The 24745-nt window shown below is 46.1% G+C and overlaps 1 protein-coding gene across 2 annotated transcripts in view; it reads right to left on the bottom strand.

Annotated features, from left to right (window-relative positions):
- The window catches only part of LHX5 (LIM homeobox 5), a 54900-nt gene that overhangs the window by 5487 nt on the left and 24668 nt on the right, over window positions 1-24745 (bottom strand). For both annotated transcript variants that reach the window (XM_088457231.1, XM_088457230.1), the window contains exon 5: window positions 9895-10060. In XM_088457231.1, the coding sequence (XP_088313357.1) occupies window positions 9895-10060 (166 nt within the window). The remainder of the gene's footprint in view (window positions 1-9894; window positions 10061-24745) is intronic.

Below are 24745 nucleotides of genomic sequence, written 5' to 3'. Positions count from 1 at the left end.
AGAGAGAGAACACACGACAGTGTGGGGTACGAAGTGGGATAGCCAGGGGTGAGACCTGGCACCACAATAACATGCCTCATTACTTTCTACTTTCCGCACTGTGAAAAGTTTAGAGAAAGAGACCTTTAAGAGGTGATGACTGCAGTAAGAGGAGGAGGTGGTGCTGGTGGTTAGAGGATTGAGAGGGAAAAGCAGATTAAAGAGACCTCAGGAAGAAACCTTGCGAAAATCCTTCTCTTGGAGGCTTTGCAATCATTTAATCTTTGAAAATGAGGTTTCTGGGTACGACAAAGGTATTTTAGGGATAAAGAAAAACAAAATCCTCTACTATTGCTTAAACAAACATTGATGAAGGTCACCACAATAAAAGGCACACATCTTAACTGAAATATGAATTTGCATTATTGGCAAAGGTTGGTCAGCTTCAAGTTGTGCTTTACTTGGCATAAAACACCGGAATATTTCTAGCAGTGCTGCAGGCAAAACAAGTTTACAGGAAAATAAATAGGCATTTTTTAAATCTGTCAGTAACAGGGTAGATGCACATTTTCCAAAGCTTCTGACCTGATAGCATAGACTGGAATAACACAACTGTCTCAAGTTATAAATGTTTACTTTGTTGCAGTGTGCGTGTATTAGCATCATGAGATGGGGATTTACATACAAAAAATACACACGCACACAAAACGGGACACAGAAAAATGAAAGGAATCCTCTATCAAATAAGTTTCTCCATTCTATAGCCAAGGTTTTATATAGTAAAGGAAAAATAGGTATAATCCAGATGATTACACTGACATATCTAAAGCATACTTGCCTACCCTCCCAATTCGGACGGGAGCCTCCCAAAAATTGGGTGCCGCTCCCGGTCCCCTGGAAAGGCAGGCAAGCCTGCCGGTCCCCGGCGATCCATCTGGCACCCCCCACCCACGAATACAGTATGATCCCCGGCAGTGGGCAGGGCAGTGACGCGATTCACGCTGAATCACGTCATTGTAGCCTCACTTCGCAATGCCATTAATCTTGGCACTGTGAAGAGGTGGCAGGGTTGCGATCATGCGATCACGCCCATGCCCCATTGATGCGTCATGTTCCGGACCATGCCCCCTTTTGAAGTAACACACCCGCCTTCTGAGGACGCCAGACAGCTCCCTCCCGGAAGGAGGGAGCTAGAAGTCAGCAACTCTGATCTAAAGTGGTGTCATGTTGTGCAATGTAAAACTGGGTACACTAGAAGATCTATCGTCCACTATATCGTTGTACGGGGATCGGAACAATATATTGTATACATCATATAGGGCCTGATTCAGCAAGGAACGCAATTGCTAATACACACGCAATCAGCCGATTGTTGTGTACTGCACATGCATCGCCGTGCACGAACTATCGATCGCTGTGACTACACAGACCCATCTCAGAGTGATTGACAGGTAGTGCCGTTTTGGGAGGTGACTGTGGAGGTGGTCGGCCGAATGTAGGCGTGCCAGTGTACATTTGAACACTTTGCAGGGGCATGCATAAATGAGCCCCTGCGATGCTCTATGCAGCCTGAGGCCTGATAATGTGCGTGGAAGTTATCAATTTCTGAGTAAGGTCAGAGCTTGTGCAAGTGTGCATGAGGGTGCGATGGTACTCGATTGTACCGATGGTTTCGCAGTCTTGCTAACATTATGCATGTATGTAAGTTAAAGTGGGCATCCTTATGCGATGACATTACCTTCCTTAATGAATTAGCATACTATCGCAGTTGAACTGCGTGTGTAATCGCTATTGCATTCACAGTTGCATTCCGTAGTGAATCAGGCCCATAGAGTGTATGCCCAATCAGGTGTTCTCAACCTTCATTCATTGCTGTGTTGGATGGGACGATGCAATGAATGACGTGGTGCACATTGTGTAGTGTATATACAGTACTACACGACCACACAATATATTGGACAATTGTTCCTCTGAAGTTTGACACAGTTTTACATGATGATTGCATAGTGTGCACAGGAGCAACAATTAATTGGCTACAATCCCCCCGACACGATGTTCAGAAGATTGCATAATGTGTACACTCTGTATGGTGTGTCCTGGGATTTAGTGAAATTGGTACGACCGTCGCATCATTTGTTACATCGTGTAGTGGGTAACCCAGTGTGTACATCATGTAGTGTGTACCCAGCTACAGGTTGCAGAGGTTGTTACTGTGCTTCAGTGACTCAGCACAACTTTCTGACAAAACTACTACATACATAGCCCTTTCTCCACAATAACATGTATGCACAAACACACACATCAGTGTTCATTTCTATCCCCCTACTCATACCGACATGCTGGCAGCCCCCCCAGGAGGTCGGTGCAGCAGGAGTGTGGGGGCAACGTAAGTGGGCAGTGCGGGAGCATGCCAGCAATATCGCATCATTGCGGCTCCGCCCCCTGCTCCATGCCGCCAATATTACCAACATTGTAAAGCAGGGGATGGGGCTACAATGACACGATTCAATGAGAATCGCATCATCGCACCCCCGGACCGTCCACTTTCGCTAGCGGGCGCCGTGGGGCCCCTTATAGCCAGTGTATTAGTAAAAGATTAGAGGTATGTGCCCTGAAGCCTGCGTATTAGAAATAGATATCTTGTACAGTCAAAAGTAATGAGAATGACACAAGTATTGGTTTTCACAAAGTTTGCTGCGTCAGTGTTTAGACCTTTTTGTCAGATGTTACTATAGTATACTGAAGTAAAATGACAAGCATTTCATAAGTGTCAAAGGCTTTTATTGACAATTACATTAAGTTTATGCAAAGAGTCAGTATTTGCATTGTTGACCCTTCTTTTTCAATACCTCTACAATTCGACCTGGCATGCTGTCAATCAACTTCTGGGCCACATACTGACTGATGGCCGCCCATTCTTGTCTAATCAATGCTTGGAGTTTGTCAGAATTTGTGGGTTTTTGTTTGTCCACCCGCCTCTTGAGGTTTGACCACAAGATCTCAATGGGATTAAGGTCTGGGGAGTTTCCTGGCCATGGACCCAAAATTTAAATATTTTGTTCCCCGAGCCACTTAGTTATCACTTTTGCCTTATGACAAGGTGCTCCATCATGCTGGAAAAGGCATTGTTCATCACCAAACTGTTCTTGGATAGTTGGGAGAAGTTGCTCTTGGAAGATGTTTTGGTACCATTATTTATTCATGACTGTGTTCTTAGGCAAAATTGTGAGTGAGCCCACTCCCTTGGCTGAGAAGCAACCCCACACATGAATGGTCTCAGGATGCTTTACTGTTTGCATGACACAGGACTGATGGTAGTGCTCACCTTTCCTTCTCCGGACAAGTGTTTTTCCAGATGCCCCGAACAATTTGAAAGGGGATTCATCAGAGAAAATAACTTTACCCCAATCCTCAGCAGTCCAATCCCTGTACCTTTTTGCAGAATATCAGCCTGTCCCTGATGTTTTTCCTGGAGAGACGTGGCTTCTTTGTTGCCCTTCTTGACACATGGCCATCCTCCAAAAGTCTTCGCCTCACTGTGCGTGAAGATGCACTCACACCTGCCTGATGCCATTCCTGAACAAACTACACTGGTGGTGCCCCGATCCCGCAGCCGAATCAACTTTAGGAGACGGTCCTGGCGCTTGCTGGACGTTCTTGGTTCCCTGAAGTCTTCTTCACAACTATTGAACCGCTCTCCTTGAAGTTCTTGATGGTCCGATAAATGGTTGATTTAGGTGCAATCTTACTAGCAGCGATATCCTTGCCTGTGAAGCCCTTTTTGTGCAAAGTAATGACTGCACGTGTTTCCTTGCAGGTAACCATGGTTAACAGAGGAAGAACAATGATTTCAGGCACCACCCTCCCTTTAATGCTTCCAGTCTGTTATTCTAACTCAATTAGCATGACAGAGTGATCTCCAGCCTTGTCCTCGTCACACTCATGAGAGAATCACTGACATGATGTCAGCTGGTCCTTTTATGGCAGGGCTGAAATGCAGTGTAAATGTTTTTGGGATTAAGTTCATTGTCATGGCAAAGAGGGACTTCGCAATTAATTGCAATTCATCTGAACACTCTTCTTGACATTCTGGAGTATATGCAAATTGCCATCATAAACACTTAAGCAGCAGACTTTGTGAAAACCAATACTTGTACCATTCTCAAAACATTTGGCCATGGCTGTATGTGTTTGCTGCTTGTGTTCCAGGTAGAGAGAATTAATGTGTCTCATACTTGCCGGCTGGCAGCCAGCTAGGTGAGGCGGGGGGGCATATCGTTGAAGGAGTGAGTGGTGCGGACAAGAGCGCCAAGAGGAGAGGGGTGGGTACTACTTACCTAAGCTTGTTGGAGGGACCAAAGGGGGCCCTGGGTCAGCTGCCCTCCCCCCTTACCTGTCAGCGGAGGCAGCCTTTCTCCCCAACCCAGCACACGCTGCTGAGTGCTGGGCTGTGGTGGGTCCAGTAAGGCTGCTGCTGTTGATTAGCAGCAGTCTCCTGTATGATGTGTAAGGGGAAAGGTTAGTGACCCCACTGATTGCCCTCCCTTCCTGATCTGCTCCTGTGCAGTGCACGGCGCCACTTCGAGGCACCACGCACACTTTTTTTTCATTTTTTTGTAGGGGATGCGGCCACGTACCCATGATTTGTCCACTTCACCTACTGTACCTGGCCCCACTGTCTACGACCCTGGATGGGGCATGATAAAGCAATAGCTGAATTTGGCCAGGCATCGGGCAGCCTCTGGGAGACTTGAGTATGAGAACCTCATGAACAAGCCGAGAGAGTAGACAAGTAAGAGGTGTCTGGATGTCTCTGTGTAATAGCAATAGGTGAGTATATGTGACCTAATGTATGTATTTTAGCAGTAGCTGAGGATAGTATACGTTCAGGAAGCCGGCGGACGCAATGCCGACCGCCAGTTTCCAGACTACTTAATCCCGGCGAGGATTAAATGACAGGCGTCTAAATCTAGACACCTGTCATTTTACCGACGCCAAGAGACCAGCGCCCAGCATCCCGATCGTAGGGATGCCGGGTGCGGACAGCCGCGCGGGGGGGAGGGTTAGGTTTAGGGCTCCCGGGGGGGACTTAGGGTTAGGCACCCCCCTGGGAGGTTAGGGTCAGGCTAGGGGAAGGGGGGGTTAGGGTTAGGCACCCCCGGGGGGAGGTTAGGGTTAGGCACCCCCGGGGGGAGGTTAGGGTTAGGCACCCCTGGGGGGAGGTTAGGCACCCCGGGGGGAGGTTAGGGTAAGGGACCCCCCCCGAGGGACATAGTTTTAGGCGGCAGGGAAGGGGGGGTTAGGTTTAGACACAGGGGGGAGGTTAGGCACCCTAAAGGAGGGTTAGGTTTAGGGGGTAAAATTAGGTTAGTTTATACTTACCTTTTGGACGATCGGGATGTCGGGCTGCTGCTGCTGGGATTTGAACCGCCGGCCATGTGGATGCGCTGAGGATATGTGTCCTGTTGTCTGTGCATTAGTAATAGGGGAGTCAGGGCCTTAAAAAGTTATCAACTCAGCCAAAAATGTGCAATATTGGCTGTTTTTTTTCTCATCTTTAGTAGTGAGCCTGGTTTCCACTGAGTTTATGTTCAGTGCTGAAATCTTAATTTTAAAACTGCTTAATTTTTCTCACGTCTGTGTTGATGTGTTCTCAGGGGTTCAGATGGAAACACTATTCTAAGGACCTGATTATGAGGTGGGAGTAAAGCAAACAAATACCAAGTAACCTGGACAAACCATACTGCAATGCAAGGGGTACAAATACATTTATATTTTTTGCATTCAGGCTAAATACTGGCTGCTTTTGTATGTAGCCCACAAATACTGCACAGCTTTATTATTACTCTACAAATTAGATGTCAATTTGGGCACCTCCCTCCCAAATCTAAATCTCTCTGCACAGTTTACATCTGTCCCACCTGCAGTGCAGCATGGTTTTACCAAGGTACACACTTACTTACTCTTTTTTTTGCTTTATTTCCACCTTAGATTAAGGCCCCAAGCATAAATTGTAGTGCAGCATTACATCACTCATTTGCACATACTTGCTTACTTTTGGTTTCTACTCTCCGGGAGATGCCCAGAGGGGAGGTGCAGCTAACCCTCCCTACGGAACCGCAATTCCTGGAATTATCTCCTCATCCTGCCCACTTCACTAGGAAGTAGGCAGGATGTGGGAGATCTGGCTACTCTTCTAGGGGTGCAAGGGACTACCCGAAAAATCATGAGATTCCCGCACCTTCTGGGAAAGTAGGCAAATATAATTTACATGGTTCTAGCTCCGCACCAGTAGGAACCTCTCATACCGTTCACTTGCTTCCATTGAACCCTTGAGCATCGTGCACACCAACATGGACCTTGTGATAGCAGTTGTAACATTGTAAGTACATATTTTTCTATCTTGATTCTGTCAATAACTACACTTTCACTTGTAACTACTGAAATAACCTTATCTTTCTTGCATATACCATGAGTCGTGTCTCACACACTAATTACAACATTTGCAACACTGGGATAGAAATTAATCATATGATCATCTTTCCCATAAGCTGATTTATTCAGTGATCCAAGGACAATTTATTCTAACTAATTATATTCGACAGAGTTAACTTCACCCTCTATGCCCTATTGGGCCATCAATCAACTCCACGGGTATTTTAACACCCATATGCAGTGGGCCCCCTCCTCAAAACAATGGGGCCGCCCCAAGCCCCAATTCTTACCTCGTGCCAGCAAGCGGGTCCCTCCTCCTCCCCGGCGCCATCTTCCCAGTGATATTCTGAAAGATGATGCATGCGCACAAGAAAGCAAAGGTTCTGGGTAGATGGCGCCACAGAGGAGTACGAACCCACTTGTCGGCACAAGGTAAGTGTACTATGGGTGCTGGATGTACGGTATGGGATCACCCTGGACCCTCTCTGATTGCACTGTACAGTTTGGCTTATTACCAGATTCTATTGAGCATGCGCGGGTTTCTGGGACAATGGCGCCCACTCCTTGTTCCATTAGTACTGCCCTAAACACCCTTTGGCAGTATGTTTTTTCCCATATATTAGGCACTGAAGGGAGGACATGCAGGAATGGTGAGAGGGCGGGCAGTGTTGGTACTACTTACCTGGGTAGCAGAAGTTCATCCCAGACGCAAGTATAATTTGGTGCCCCCCCATCACAGCCGCTGACACTGTAATGTAACAATTCGCATGCAGACAGGCCATAGATAGACGAAGGCAGCAGCTGATGGTCTGACATGGAGCTCTCCACTAGTGTATGGTAGCTTCTCAGGTGCCGGGAAGGGGTGCCATGTATTGGGCGGCCGTGACGGTACACTCTGGGTACATAGTTACAGCCATAAGTGGGGTGAATAGGTTGGGGACAATGGAGGAGGTGGCCCATCAGAGCTGGAGCCAAGCGGCAGGTGCCTCCATTGTCTCCCATAGTTCTGCCCCTGCTGGGTCAGTTGGATGGGACTGGCAGGGGCCAGGTATTTATTTATGAGGGAGACATCCCCCTTTGCAGATCTGCTGAGGCCAAAATTGGAACCTGGGGGAGGGGGGCATGATCACCCCCCCCCATAACACATAGCATTGCTGCTGATGTATACTGGGAGATGGACATGGGCAGCTGCTGCTGAGGTGATAGGGGCGAGGCTAGGTCCTGTCTCACTGTGATGTAGCCAAACAGTGTCCAGCACTGCTGTGCTGGGTGGGCTCAGGAGGCGACTGCGTTGCCATGGTAGCCAGGTGGTACTGAGCTTGGTCAGTCAGTGCTGGCCCTGGGGTGGCAGCTGAAGCCGAGCTATGAGGCGGGTGCATCACTGTAGACTGGCCGCACTGACTTTACAGCTGAGCTCTCAGCATACTTCTGTGGTAATTTTTTTGGGGGAGGTAGTGTGGACATGCCTCCCGGATTTGGCCATGCCCCCAGTACCCTGGGCAGTCAGAGCTCTCAACGGCCCTGAGGACATGTGTTCTGATGTCTGTATTGGTAGGTGGGGGGATATGTGTCCTCATGTCTACATATTAATAGGAGGGGGCTATGTCTGCTGATGTCTGTGTATTAGTAGGAGGGAAGGATATGAGTCCTGATGTCTGTGTATTAGCAGTATGGGAAGATATATGTCCAGATGTCAGTGTATTAACCGGAGGGGAGGCTATGGGGTCTATTTACTTAGCTTTGTTAGGAGATAAAGTCAATGGAGATAAAGGTACCAGCCAATCAGTTCCTAACTGCCATGTCACAGGCTGTGTTTGAAAAATGACAGTTAGGAGCAGATTGGCTGGTACCTTATCTCCGCTCACTTTATCTCCGAAAAAAGCTTAGTAAATAGACCCCTACGTGTCCCGATGTTTGTGTTGGGCCATATTCATGCTTAATAGGATAGCCCAATAATTAAGGTTTTCCTGTGCACCACAGGGATGAAAGGGAAATTCTGTGAAGCTGGTGGTCTCAAGGTATCGGCTCTGCCCAGACATCGCTACCATTTGAATACCTTTATGCAGAGCCGGCCCTAGCCAAATTAGTGCCCTAGGCAAGATAGTGGGTGGTGCCCCCTGTGGGATCCTGAAAAGGGGTGTGGCCTCATGGAAGGGACATGGTCTCACTGTGCTGTGTCCCCTTCCCCCATTGTGCTGTGCTTCCAGCGCCCCTCTCCCAGCACAGCACCCATCACAGCACCCCTCACCCAGCACAGATCACGGCACCCCTCACCCAGCCCAGCACCCCTCTCGCAGCACAGCACTCTTCACCCAACTCAGATACTAAGCTCCTCTCCAAGCACTCATTACCCCTCCCCCAGCATAGCACCCATCACCCCAGCCATCACCCCGCACAGCACCCCCTTTTCACCCAGACACCTCAGCTCTTACCCAGCACAGCACCCCCCTCACCCAGCACCCCCTATCCCAGCAGTGAGCACCACAGCACCCTTGCCCGCTTTTCCCGTTTCAGGCTGCCAGGCCGCAGCTCTGTGTGGGAGCCTTCAGCAATGAGATCTGACTCACTACTCTGAGCTCTGCAGAGGCCCATTGTAGGGGGTGCTGCAGCCCTCCCACGGCAATTTACTTATAGTTCCGAATGGGCCTCTGCCTATGCGCCGAAGCTCATTCTGATCACTGTAACAGCAGCCGCCGTCCTGGTACATGCTGCTCCACAGTCAGCCCAGCGCTAACACCTGGCCAATATTCAGGTGCCCTGCCCCTGCAATCCACCGCCGGCTGTTCCGCCACTGGCCGCTCACGGCTTGCTGCTGCCAGGCCCGATTGGAGCTGTCAGCTGAGCTCTGATTGAGGACGCTGCACAGCAGCAGTACCCGCTGCCAGAGTCTCTGCCCAGCCAGCAGCAGCGTGCCATTCCTCCGACGGCCCTCGGCGGGCTTGGATGCCCCTAGGCATCCCAAAAGCCCTAGGCATTTGCTTAGTTTGCCTATGCCTAGGGCTGGCCCTGCCTTTATGTGTCTTGGGGAAGATTTACAAAATTTTCTAGTTTCTGTGTAATAGAAAGAAATTACAAATGTTTGTCCTGGTGTCAGTGGTCATACATTAAGTCTCCACATAAAATTTCCAGTATGATCTGATACTGCATTATTTTACTGGATTATACAGTGGGCTTATCTTCTCAAGGGGTCTAGAACAACGACACATTGCCCAATTAAAACATGCATTACTGTTTATTTAGAAAAAGTGCCAAAGAAAATAGGGATTCAACAAAGTTGAACAAATTCATTACATAAAAGTGATACAGCAGTATGTTAATTACAATAATTCATGGTCCCGTTTGTGAGAATTTTCAATCCAAATTTAGATTTTCACCAGTAAGGATTAATAGTGAATCTGCCTTCCATCTCACAGGTGGTCTCCCAATCAGCCGAGTATTTCCTGACTAAGGTCATCACATTACTCTCAGGCTGTAGGTTACCTCCATAGTAGCTGTAAGGGCCAGACCCAAGAATATCTGACTCATCAAGTCTCCCTCCTAATGGCCTCATTCGTCTGGGACTCCTGAAGAAGGCATGCCTCCTGGCACCCAAAGCACTGAGCTGCTTCATCCTCCTCTCCTTGGATCTCCTGTTTTGGAACCATACCTAGAATAAAACAAATGAAAATATAGTTCATACCACTAAAGTTACAAACCAAACATATTAAATATAACAGGCCTCACTGAGAATGAAGGCATATCCAGCTAAAGTGTGTTATTTGCACCTGGTATTCAATTTGGAGTGAAAAGTCCGTTGCCAGACTTTTCGCCGTCATTGGGGGTTTTGCCGTTGAAAATTTATCGCGCACGTCCCTGCTTATCCCCGTATTCAATTCCAAATTGGTGAACACTGGATACCGCGAAAACAAAATCGGCGAAAAGTCCTGTTGTTTTTTTGGAGAAATTAACCTGACACCGCCCTAAAGATGCTCTGACATGGGGGTTCACTATGGGTACCCGTAAATAGCCCTGCAAAATGTATTTGGGGTCTTTGAATGGTCTCAGTAGGTGCTATTTAGCGTCTTTGGGATAGTGGTGAAGAATTTCATTTAGCAACTTTTTTTGGCCAAAATAAGTATTCCCATCAAATTTGGGGTACTTGAAAATGGGTTTCAAAATCGTTAAAGTCAAGCATTAAAAAGTGGCAAAAATGCACCTTCAGCAAGCACCTGCAATCAAAAATACACCTCCCCCATACTTGCAGACCCCTCCCCCCCCAGTCAGATCTAGAGAGCTGGGCTCGATTGAGCTGGGCATCCCATGCATGAAGTATCCTACGCATAAAGTATCAAAATGAACAGTTAAAAAACAGTTGAACAAACATTGAACAACATCATAAAGCAGGTAATTTCTAAATGCAAACTATAAGTATTTGTATTCTACGACTTTTCTCTTTTTATTCTAAACCATCATGTACCAAAGATTATTCATTCTTATTTCACTCCATGGCATGTTCTCTAAGGCTATTGCATCCTTTACTCTACCAGCAGCTCACCCCTCTGTACACATTGCAGCCTCAATAATCTAATCCCCTCTTGTGAACACACATGAGCTATTTACTTATCTTTCTATATTGACCATAGCATCCACAACCTGTCGCCATAAAAAACTTTCATACAATACACAGACCTATATTTATCTCTCTCCCCTTCTACTTCTCTTAGTCAGTGACATATCACCAAATCCAGGCCCTACACACATGCCCTACTCACAACGGAATATAAATCCAGCAAACCTCAGACACATCACATGCCTCCCATCACCCTCCAAAACACTGAAATGTGCCTTATGGAATGCACGCTCCGTCTGCAACAAACTAACATCAACCCATGATTTCTTTATTTCTAATAACCTCAATCTTCTGGCATTAACAGAAACATGTCTCACACAAACAGACACTGCCCCCCCTGCAGCACTCTCGCATGGTGGTCTACACTTCACACACACCTCCAGGCCTGGTAATAGTAAAGGAGGTGGAGTAGGAATACTACTGTCCCAATCTTTTACATATACAGTTATTCCACAGGTACCATCCCTTACATTTACATCATTGAAGTACATTCTATTAGGACTTTCACTCCTTTCTCTCTGCACATTGCTGCTATCTATCGTCCACCTGGACCACCCAATCAATTTCTGGATCATTTTTCTGCCTGGCTCCCTCACTTCTTATCCTCTGACATCTCCACCATTATTATGGGTGATTTCAATATCCCCATTGACAGTCCACAATCCCCTCATGCCTCCAAACTTCTCTCCTTAACATCCTCTTTTGGCCTCTCCCAATGGACTGACTCCTCTACTCATTAAGATGGCCACTGCCTTGATCTTGTATTTACCAGACTATGCTCAGTCTCTGATTTCACTAATTCTCCTTTCCCTCTCTCAGATCATAACCTTATCACCTGCACACTCTCCTCCATTACATCAGCCTCAATGCCAAGCAAATCAACCAAACCTCCTCAAACCCGCAGAGATATTAATGCTATTAATTTAGAACAACTATCCACCTCTCTGCAACAATCACTCTTACCTATTTCTAATTTCACTTCTGAGACTGCTGTATCACACCTGAACTAGACCCTAGAACTAGCCCTTGATGAAGAAGCTCCAGCTACCCATCACATTCCGCGTAGACTTAGACGTCAACCGTGGCATTCCAAATTCACAAGACACCTACAAAAACTCTCACGTAAAGTAGAACGTCAGTGGCGAAAGTCTCATACTCCAAGTGACTTCCTCACATATAAGACGATCTACCACTCTTATCGTAATGCACTGGATAATGCCAAACAGACATATTTCCAATCTGTTATCTCTGCCCAAGCCTCTAACCATTACCCAACCCACCAGCTACTATCAGTGCACAAGATCTCGCTTCCTGTTTCAAAAACAAGATTGATAATATCCGAAATGAAATGGTATGCACTTCCTCAGCCAGGGTCTGGTTCAATTCCCTACCTGAACCCAGTGGCATGTTCTCATAATTTGACCCCGCTAATGAAGATGAAGTAGCTACACTCTTCTCATCATCCTACTCTACTACCTCTCCTCTTGATCCTATACCCTCACAAATCAATAAAGCTCTGTCTCCTGTGCTCATTCCACACTTAACTAAAATCTGTAATCTCTCTTTCTCTACTGGTATCTTTCCATCACTGTTCAAGCATGCAGTGATCACTCCCAATTTGAAAAAACAAAATTCTGACCCTAACACTCTCTCAAATTACCGTCCTATCTCCCAGCTACCTTGCCCCTCCAAGCTACTGGAGAGACTTGCCTACACTCGCCTCACACACTTTCTTAACACCCACAACTTATTGGATCCACTTCAGTCAGGCTTTCGTTCCTAACACTCCACTGAGACAGCACTGGCTAAGGTACAATGATCTGGTCACTGCCAAGGCTAAAGGCCACTATTCACTTCTAATTTTTCTAGATCTCTCAGATGCCTTTGACACTGTTGACCACTCTCTTCTCATACAAACACTACAATCCATAGGTCTTCAAGACATAGCCCTTTCTTGGTTCTCATCCTACCTATCTAATCGCTCTTTCACTGTTCGCTTTTCTGATTCTACCTCCACTTCGCTACCTCTATCAGTTGGAGTACCACAAGGTTCAGTATTAGGGCCTCTGCTTTTCTCAATATATACCACCTCTCTTGGCAAACTAATCAGCTCTTTTGGTTTTCAGTATCATCTGTGCGCGGACGATACTCAAATTTACCTATCCTCCCCAGATTTATCACCATCTGTGCTGGTCCGTGTCACTGAATGTCTCTCTGCCATTTCATCTTGGATGTCATCTTGCCACCTCAAACTTAATATATCCAAAACAGAATTAATTATATTTCCACTGGCCAATAGCAGTTACCAACCTGATATCTCTATTACTGTTGACAACTCGACAATCAACCCCACCCCACAAGCTCGCTGCCTTGGTGTGATCCTTGACTCTGAACTGTCTTTTGTTCCCCACATTCAATCTGTCTCTAAATCCTGTTACATACATCTAAAAAACATAGCCAAAATTCGCCCATATCTTACGCAAGACACTGCAAAAACTCTAATACACGCACTCATAATTTCCCGCATTGACTATTGCAATAGTCTCCTTATTGGTCTTCCCAAAAACAGGCTCTCCCCACTACAATCCATTTTGAATGCAGCTGCGAGGTTGATCTTTCTCACCAAACGTTCAGTGTCTGCTAATCCACTCTGTCAGTCCCTCCATTGGCTGCCGGTCTTCTACCGTATTCAATTTAAAATACTTACACTAACACATAAAGCTATTAACCAAACCACACCAACATACATCTCTTCACTTATCTCAAAATATCTTCCAAACCGACATCTCCGTTCTGCACAAGATCTGCGTCTCTCATCCCCGCGCATTACTTGTTCCCATGCACAGTTACAGGACTTTTTTCGGGCTGCACCCACCCTGTGGAATGCCCTCCCACACATAATAAGACTTTCCACTAGTTTCCAAACATTCAAGCGTTCTCTGAAAACTCACCTCTTTAGACAAGCTTATCAGATTCCAGGACCACCCACCTAACCTTTTATAGCTCCCTATATAACTCTCTTCTTATAGTAAACACCTATAACATCTTCTCTTTCTTCAATTTAACATCCTCCTAACCCTAGGCCAACTTTCCAGTGTAATTGGATTATACAGCCCACCAAGAATATCTGCAATCGGGCTGGACCAATTTGCAATATGTAGCACCTTTCCTTGTGTATCAACACCTATTTCCCTATAGATTGTAAGCTTGCGAGCAGGGCCCTCTTACCCTTATGTATGTCATGTATGTATGTCTTTTACAACCCAGTATAATGTTAATCTTGATTCAAATTGTAAAGCGCAACGGAATTTGCTGCGCTATATAAGAAACGGTTAATTAATAAATAAATAAAAGGCTATTTTGCTAGTTTTTGAATTTGTACCCCCACTTTGAAAATGTGGGTGAAAAAATTCAAAGTGCTTTTTTGGAGTGTTCTTTGTGTTTTTTTATGCACTTTTTGATGCAGTTTGTGTCAAGGGGTGTGTGCAAAGGGTGCAGAGTGGTTTCCGCACCTCTGCACCCCAAAACCCCAATTCTGCACTTTTTTTCATTGCAATATCGCACCGGTGAAAAGACGCTAATATTGAATACGGGGATAAGTGAAATCGTCGAAAATGACGTCATTGGCGAAGAAGTTTCACCAAGAATGGCTTTTCGCTTCAAATTGAATACAGCCTGAAGACTTAGGAGTCTGTTTGTCCCCTCTGTTGAGTAACATGCTTTTACCAAGGGCACCTTCTAGCTGGATTTACTACTAATTCTAAATTAATTTATATAGGTCCTACAGTCTAAGTTACAAAAACTGTATTTGCTGGTATATACGTGTTTTTGTTACCAAAGGGAGTGTTATTATGTGGAGTTTTTATAAAGGACACACAGATGGAAACTTAAGAAAATCTAAGAAAATCCTCTTCTACCTGGAAAAAAAGCTCAGACTTGTATAGAGACTAGCATGCTATAATCAGCCTGACTAATTGCTTGGCTGAGCAGAGGCTGGGGACACAGAGGCCCTGATTCAGAGCCAGACGCTCTGATAGAGCGCTCGCTCTGAATCATGGCCGTCCCTGCTCCTTTTTGGAGTGGCCTCCTGGCCGCTCACATAGCTGTGGGTGACCACCAACAGCTATAGCGAGCGGCCAAAATGATGGTCGCAATGGTCAAAACCATCGCGACCATCGGGCTTGCGACGAGACCCTGCGGTAGGGTCTCGCTGCCGCAAGCCCAGGAGTGCTTTTAGCTCTATCAGAGCCATAATCACTCCCACTGACATCACTAGTGATGTCAGTGGGGCCAGACCCAGATGGTAGGCGTTCCCATGGGAACGCCTCCGTCTGGGCAGCCACGCCCCGGGCACGCCCACCAAAGGGGGCATGCTGTCAATCACCATCGACAGCACGCCCCCTTTGGTGCGAGACCCTTAACGACGGCTTGGCCGTCGTTATTCGGGTCTCGCGCATGCGCACGACGGAGCCACCTCCGTCGTGCGCATGCGCACTTTGGCACCATCGACCCGCTTGCGAGTGCTCAGCGCTCGCGAGTGGGTCAGAATCAGGCCCAGAGTCATTAGTGTAATACTTATGTTCTCACTCCTGGGGCTGGGACATGCAAATGGTAGATTTTAATATTTTGCACCTACATTGATTTAAATGGCAGACACTGCTTTTGAAACTGATGGGAGACATTTAGGGGCATATTTACTGCGGTTGTGATATGATATCTATATTTTTGCATGCAACTATCATGGTATGCAGTCAGGAAGCCGGCGGACCTAATCCCGACAGCCAGCTTCCCGACTGCTTAATCCCGGCGAGGGTTAAATGACAGGCATCTAAATCTAGACGCCTGTCATTTTACCGACGCCAGGAGACTGGCATCCCATTTGAAGGGACGCCGAGCGCGGATAGCCATGGGTGGGGGAGGGTTAGGTTTAGTCCCAGGGGGGACTTAGGGCTAGGCACCCCCCGGAAGGTTAGGTTAAGTTAAGGGGAGGGAGGGTTAGGGTTAGGCACCCCCTCGGGGGACTTAGGTTTAGGCGGCGGGGAAGGGGGGATTAGGTTTAGGAACTGGGGGAAGATTAGGGTTAGGCACCCCTAAGGGAAGGTTAGGGTTAGGGGATAGAATAGGTTAGTGAATACTTACCTGGGGACGATCGGGTTGTTCATCCTTGTCGGGCTGCCGCTGTCGGGATTTGAACCGCCGGACATGGGTCCGGCGGTAAATCATACCGATTCCATTGTCATCCCTCAGATGCTGGGACAGAGGGCTTGATTCATTACGGATCTCACTGCGATGATATGCTAATCCATTGCAATCACTATGCCGTCACAGCACAACATAAGTACGCCCACTTTACCTTACACACATCCGTAATCCTTAGCAAGACAACGAAACCATTGATAACATCGAGTACCATCGCAGCCTCATGCACACTTGCACAAGCCCTGACCTTACTCAGAAATTGCTAACTTCATCCCACGCTATGAGTAAGCAGGCTGCATAGGCTATTGCAGTGGATAATTGATGCACACCCCTGTAATGGTGTAATGGCGTTCAAACACACTGGCACACCTGTGATTCGCCAACCACCCCCCCAGGTCGCCTTCCACAAACGGCACTTCCTGTCAATCACTCTGCGATGGGTCTGTGTTCCCGTTCGCAGTGGCTGGTTCGCACGCGCTGCCATGCATACGCAGAATGCAACAATCAGCCGATTGCATGCATAATCGCAGTTGTGGCCGATAATGAATCAGGCCCAGAGTTTGTGAGAAAGCCCTGGCCAGCAGTTAGCCATGTGGAGGATCCCTCTCCAAAAACATTGTGTGGAATATAGCCCATAGGCTACCATAGATTACTTTGGGCTGATGCCCCCATACAAACTATGGGAGCTTATTTTGTGATGAAAAAAAGGTTGTCCACAGCATATCTCTGATATCTGCAGCGGCCCCCCTACATCTTAGTGATGCTTAATATTTGTGGGTAGCCCCCAAAAACATCCAATAGCCTACTAATTGTCCTTGGGAAATATGCCACAGTGTCATAGAGGGGATCATAAGATGCTTGTGAACTTCTTCAGGCCACTTGCTGTCAACATCAGTATTTGAATTTAAAGCTGGTTCAGAAAATCAAAAATTAGTGCATTTAAAAAACTATATAAAGTTCCCCTTAGTGACAGTTTGGACCTCTTTAATATAAACAACCAGGAACGACCACAGGCTAGGAATTATGGGCTCAATTCAGATTCGCTTGCTAGATACGTTCGCACACAGCCGTCAGCTGCTAATATATGCAAAAGCTGCGATCGCATAGCAAAACATTAGTACGCCCACTATGTCATAGCGTGCGACGGCAGTGCGATCACAAGCCAGTCTTATGACGCCCGCTTTCCCTTCTCAGCACACGTCCTCTCCAGGAAGTGTATATAACAATCGGTAACATCGAGAACCATCAGAGGCATACACAGTGCTTATAGTTGACCCTACTCTATGGCTAGCACTGCGAGTGCTGCATGGATATAAGCGGCCAGGTGACGTGTACAATGACGCCCCATCTTAATTATGCACGCCCAAAGAACGCAGTTTAAATGCTCAGGCACGCCTGCGTTCACACCACCACTCCCCCATTTTCAAGGACCTTCCCCTGTCACCACTCACAAATGGCACATTCTGTCACTCAAACTAGCGTGCCATCTGTGTATTCCGAGTGATCGCGTTCCGAACGCAGTGACTGGTTCACGCACTGCGATGCATAAGCAGATAGCGAAAATCGGCCAGCTGCGTGCGAACGCAGCCTAGCGAGCGGGTCTGAATCGGGCCCTATATTCATAATTGTTCAATCCACTAATAAATGTGTCTGAATCATACAAGGTTCCTCTTTCTAGTGTTTTATAGCAACTTAGGAGCTGATTCTGAGGGGTAATTTACTAAAGTGAGAGTTTTTAGAAGTGGAGATGTTGCCCATAGCAACCAACCAGATTCTACTTATCATTTATCTAGCACCTTCTAGAAGATAATAGCTAGCTCTGATTGTTTGTTATGGGCAACATCTCCCCTTCTAAAACCATCACTTTAGTAAATATACCCCTGAGTTGAGAGCAAAACACAGAAAGAGTAACTTTGGCAAAGCTGGACTGCAGGTGGGGCAGATTAAAAATGTAAAGAAGATTTAGATTTGGGAGAAGCGTGTTGTAGCTCAAATCTGAATTGCAGAATAAAAATTAAAGCTCTCCAGCATTGGTGGGCAACTTGCAAATCTTACACTGCAACATTGTTTAGAAACGAATGCATAGTGGTAACAAATGTATTATTTGTTATCATAACTTGTTTTACTTATAACCACAGTTTAATTAATATTCTACCTCTGTTGTAGCTGCCCCAGAAAAAAAAATCCCTATTGACTAGGGTTACTTATTGCTCTGGAGTCCGTTTTGCTGTACTGAGCATGTGCAGGCTCTTAACATGTGTGAGGAACCAGAAGCTCGGTTCTAGCTGCCAGTTCCATTGTTAGTACAAAAATAAAAATAAAGAATAGCTCTTTTAAAAATGAAAAGCTTATATGTAAAATATACATATATATTATTTTTGCTAGAAAGGCCCAGTTAGACATTCTGTCTTTTTTTTTTTTGCCTTCTTGCAAAAATAATATATAGGAGTTTTATTAACTGGGAGCACCACCAACCTAGTGCTATAATAATGGTGTTAAGATAGATATAGCATTCATGTTGGTTAGATAATTACAGACATTTCTATAAGCCTTTATAATTCTTGTGCGGTTCAACTCTTGTGTTTAATAATGTAAAATATACAGTCAATATGGTCCATCCCCACCACAGAAAATAGCCCTTTATGCTTTAAAACAATCCTACTGATTTCATAAATTATTTATATTTTCAGATCAGTATTTCTGTTAATGCCCTTCTGACATCCAACTCATAAATAAGCTCCCCCATGCAAAAGGCAATAAGAAATTATATACCGCCCAAATGTATCAAAACTCACAAGCAGGGACAGTGATCTCTTCACTCTTCTATCCAGACCCCCTCAGCCCTAGTGCACATGCGTGGTCTACTGTCCACACCTCTGCGTTGGTCATTACCTCTGGAACTCTCTCTCAGTAATTTGTGCAAAAAGTAGCCCATAAGCTAGAGGCTGACGCCATTTTCAGATGGCATTAACTGCTGAGCCCAAACTCCAGAATGGTTTTATAGATCTGACAGTTGTCACCATAGATATGGAGATATCTGCTATGTCCCTCAATTGGTATATTGGGGTGGTACTTAATATTTGCGGGTATCCCCCGCTAATATTGAATTAAAAAAAATAGGCCACTAAGGGGCAGATTCAATTGGATGCGAGGTTTAGCGAGGAAAAAACCTTGCACCCAATTTTGGAATACTGCGGGTATGCGCGCTCCCGATCCCCGTGGTATACAATTTAAAAAATAGTGATTGTGGGGTTTTCAGCTCTGAAAACACTGCGCCGCGTAAAAAAAAAAATATTTCTTCACTTATCTGCCCGGGGGTCTCCGGTGGTCTCCTAGGCTTCTGGTGGTCTCTCCTCTATCTTCTCACTGGAGAGGAGGCTTCTGGGAGTCCCGGGGGCTGCTGGCAGGCTCCAAGGCTGGTGGGAGGGGCAAGGGCTACTGTAAGATGTAGTTCTCCCAGCGCCCATTCCAGGGGGCCACACTAACACTGGGGGGGGGGGGGACATACACCGGGGGTCACACATACTCACTTACAAACACTGACATACTCACCCTGCTGCAGAAGAGATGGCTCCCGACGCTGGATGCAGAAGACAGCACTGCAGAAGGTAAGTAATTATGGACTAATTAAGCCAATTGGAAACTTCCATTTGCTTAATTAGTCCTATGGTGGGGTGCTGTCGGGGTGCCAGACCAAGTCCCACTCTGGTAAAATTAACAATTTTAGGACAAATCACACTTGCTCTGGAGGTGCGAGGAAAAAAAAACTATTGCGCAGGAGGGGTACTGGTCCATACAATTTATTCTATATGATTAAGGAGTTTATGTACTAAGCCTTGGAGAAAGATAAAGTGGATGGAGATAAAGTACCAACCAATCAATTACCTTCTTTCACTTTACAGGCTGTGTTTGAAGAAAGACAGCTGATTGGATGGTACTTTATCTCTGTCCACTTTATCTTTCTCCAAGGCTTAGTACATAGATCCCTAAACTGCAATTGTGATTATAATTACCTTGTTGCATCATTACTTTGTTGCCTTCATGCACTGGTGGCAATGTTTGTTTACAAATGTTTATGCTTTGAAATTTCATTTGTTATTACATTTATACATTTTTTTACACTTTTTCTCAAAGTGCAGCTTCTTCTTTCCCTTTTTATGTGCCAAAAAGAATATCTCATGTATAATTAAAACAAGCCCACCTACATAATAGTAGGTTGAGGACATTTTATTGCTGAAATCAATAAATTTTAATTATTTTAGAATTATAGTAATAATTTCAGATTTTCACAATACCAGTTTAGCATATGGTTGTTTTAAAGACATTAATTCTATTTAATTACCAGCTAAATACATGAAGAGAAACTATTTTTGTCCAAAAATGAAGTGTGTATGTATTAGAGACGTGCATGCATGTGTGTGCAATATTACATATTTATATATATATATATATATATATATATATATATATATACACACACACACACACACATATACATACACACATTATATATATATATATATATATATAAATATATATATATATACACACACACACACACACACACACACATACATATACACACACACACTTACACCTGATAAATAACAGTGACACACACAAAAAAAAATCGTAGCTTGTGCCATTAGGTGCTCAGAAATGCTCAGCATATACTGCAGAATATAGATTGACGACTTCATGCACAAGCAACAAGTAATCAAACATGCATGAGTCTGTAATACCTCTTTTCCACCAAAAACCCAGGTCCGACCTGGGTTTTTGGACATGGTTCCAACCCTGGTCAGACCCAGGTCAGACCCATTTACACTGCACCTTTGATCTGGGTTACTCCCAGGTCAGCTCTGTTCACACTGAACTCAGGTCTGCCCTGCTAAACCTGTGAGGTCATAAAAAGTGGGAGGTGAATGCTCCACAACCACCAATCCGCTCATTTTAGGCATGATCCAGATCAGATAACCTGGGTTGCACCATTTACACTGCACCATTACCTGGGTCCATCCTGGGTCCAACCCTGGTAGCTACCTGGGTTGGATTGCAGCGTCACTTGACCCAGGTTATTTTTCAGGGACCCTTTTACACTGAGCTGCAACCCGGGTAGACCCTGCAAAAACCCAGGTTTTTGCTTTGGTGTAAAAGGGGTATAAATGAGCTGCCACTGTCCATGCATGGCAATTTCAGTCACATTGGGGGAATGGGGGTAAATGATCAACCTTCATTTTAAACAAGTTGTCTCCTATGATTGGACATATATTCCTTCTTTATATATGAATGTTTCAGTTAGGGGATTAAGTTATTCTTTAATATCACTAATACATTTCAAATGATGATGCTCGATTAATTTGAAAGCTGCATACGCAATTCTAGATATCTGGCTATCTTATTTGTTTTATATTAAATATGAAACCCCGAGTTTGCAGCAATCTCAGTAGTTTCAATGTTCATGTGTATCACCAGCTCTCCCCTATAGACAGCTGTTGGTCAGTTTCTTTTATGTATAGGACCAGGTGACATCAGCTCATTGGCCTGAACATGGTCACTGACTAATAGAGCATAGCAACACTGGCATGGGGGATGGATGTAGAATAGATCATTTAACCAAAGTGTACAATCTCCTATACAAGTGACAGAATGGTAGACTCAGAAAACACAAAATAGACTTCAGTGTACAATCAAAGATAATTTATTATTATTGCTATTACTAATAATAATTATTATGATCATTATTAGCCTACAAAGTTACATATGTGTGTGATTTAAACACACACAGGGCCGGCTCCAGGGGTCGGAGCACCCTGTGCCGGCTCTCTTTAAAGTGCCCTTACATGGCGGCTGTGCCGCGCGTGACTGAAAATGTGGGCGTGGTCTAATTTCCATAGGCCACGCCTCCTACGTGACGTTATTTGGAGGCTTGCCCGCATGGCACGCCTCCAAACAATGTCAGGCTGGGGGGGAACCTCACTAGCTGGGCTTTCCCCAGCCCACTCCATCACTGAATGAATGCTGCTCGCATGCGCGCAGCATCCATTCAGACTCCAACACCGCCACACAGCTGCGGCTTCGGCCCATGGGTGGAACAGCAGGACAAGCACTGTCCCACTGAAATTGGGATGTTGGGGAGGGGTGCGCCCTCTATGAGTAGCGCCCCTGTTCGACCGCACTGGTCGAACACCCCTAGAGCCGGCCCTGCACACACACACACATCGTGGTAAATTCACAATAAGAGGAGCCATCCTAATAGTAGTGCACATACATTGAACAAATGAAGCTAGGTATATCAACATACTCATTAGTTGCATATGGAATTCTCACAGTTTCACAATGAAGGGGCATCAGGTATACAAAATCTGATCACAATAAATAAATATAAAAGGGCTTATCTGAACATTACACTCCAACATGAATAAAGTACAGGAATCTAGTCCTTATAAACATCTTCAAACCCAATTGGAACTTCTACCAATCTGTATAGTAAATAGTAATATGTTCTTACGTTCATGGAGATACAAATATAAAAATAAATGAAGGAAGTCTAATTGTGCAAGAAAGCTTACTGAAGGCATTGCTGTTCCATTTTACTGCTAGATTGCAGACCGTTGTTAATTTCTTTTTATAGTTACCCAGGACCAGGGCCGGCTCGTTACGCGACTACGCATGTGCGTAGGACGCCAGCCAGCAGAGGGCGCTCAATCCCCAGTGCGGCCAAACTCATACCCTCCTCCCGCCGCCACACTCCTTCCCCGCCTGTCCCCCCTCCCTGCGCCACACTCCTTCCCGTCCACCCAGTTTCCCATCCCCCCCCCACGCCACACTCCTTCCCGCGGCTGCCGCAGGGAGTCTCCATTTCCCGGGCGCGCGCTGAGATTTTACCAGCGGGCGCCCGGCTCCCCACAGCGGCAGCCGGAACTCACTCCTAAGCTCCAGCTAGGCTTCCCCCATGGGCACTATGTGGGAGACGTCATGACGTCCCATAGTAACGAGGAGCGGCGGCCGGCAGCGGACGCAGGATCGGGGCTTAAGGTAAGTAACCTCTTTTTTGTGTGTTTTGCGTGGCTCTAATACCGGGGACACTACTACAGGGGCTGCTGGGAGCACTACTACAGGGGCCACTACTACTACAGGGGCTACTGGGGGCACTTCTACAGGGGCCACTACTAATGGGGGAATTGCAGAAGGGGCACCACCACTGATGGCACTGCAGAAGGGGTACCACTGCTGTGGGCATTATGTATAAGGGCCACTACTGCTGTAGGTATTGTACAAGGGTCACTACTACTGTGGGTATTGTACAAGGGTCACTACTACTGTGGGCATTGTATTAGGGGCACTACTACTGTGGGCATTGTATAAGGGACACTACTATGTGGTGTAATGTGAATCAGGGACACTATGTGCTGTGTAATGTGAAGAAGATTGTGCTACTGTGTGGTGTAGTTTGAATTGGGAATACTATTGTGTGACCACGCCCCTGTCTTCTGGGACCTTTCCTTTAGCATGCCTCCCAACCATCCCTATTTTGGCAACAAAGTGTTCCAGATGGGGTGGGTGGGGGGTAACTGGTGAATAGATGACATGTGCATGCACGCGGCATCTATTCACTGGAGAAAGGGACTGTGAGCATGCCCAGCAGCTCCAAGAGCACTGGGCATGTACCCAGCATGATTGGCGCTCGTGATTATGGCTTTTCCCATGAGACCACACCCCTTTCCTTTGTCGGGTGCACACACCGTCAGAGTGTGCAAATTCAGCCAGGGGGCACCAAAATGTATCTTCGCTTACCAAAAGTTTTAGGTTCCAGCCGGCCCTGCCCAGGACTCCTATTAATCACTGCCTGGCCAGAAAACAAATGGAGAGGCCAGAGTATAACAGAAAATACAATTTGTGTGAACAATTGCCAACACATGCACATCAGAAACTACTCAGTTTTGTAGGTTTATAAATAAGGCAGTGATTCCTAAACTGTGCGCTGTGGCACCCTTGGGTGCCTCGGGACACTTGCAGGGGTGCCTCAGGTTCAGGGCCGGCTCCAGGGTTCGGAGCACCCTGTGCTGGCCTTTAATAGAGTGCTGATGGAGGTGTGGCCTAATTACCATAGGCCATGCCCCCTGTGTGAGGTTACTAGGAGGTGTGCACGCCTCCAAATAACGTCAGGCTGGGGTGAAGCCTCACATTACTGTCCCGCTGAAATCGGGATGTTGGGGAAGGGTGTGCCCTCTATGGGTGGCGCCCCTGTGCGACTGCACTGGTCGAACACCCCTAGAGCTGACCCTGCTCAGGTTGGTGGTCCAGCACCAAATCAAATTCGTTATGGTCATTGTAATGTAAATATGTGCACAAACAGAAGCGCAAACCTGTCTTCCACTATATAACCAAACCTAAGGATGATAGGTAAGCGCAATTTACTTCACTGTACTACTTCACATTTTTTTCTGAATTTCCCAATAACAAACTTTTGGCTTAGGGGTGCCGTGAAAACAATGCTGAGGCACTAGGGCGCAGTGATTA

This window comes from Taudactylus pleione, unplaced genomic scaffold (assembly GCF_031769625.1).
Source record: "Taudactylus pleione unplaced genomic scaffold, aTauple2 ptg000749l, whole genome shotgun sequence".
Taxonomy (NCBI): Eukaryota; Metazoa; Chordata; class Amphibia; order Anura; family Myobatrachidae; genus Taudactylus; species Taudactylus pleione.
This window is presented reverse-complemented; position numbering and strand designations above follow the sequence as displayed.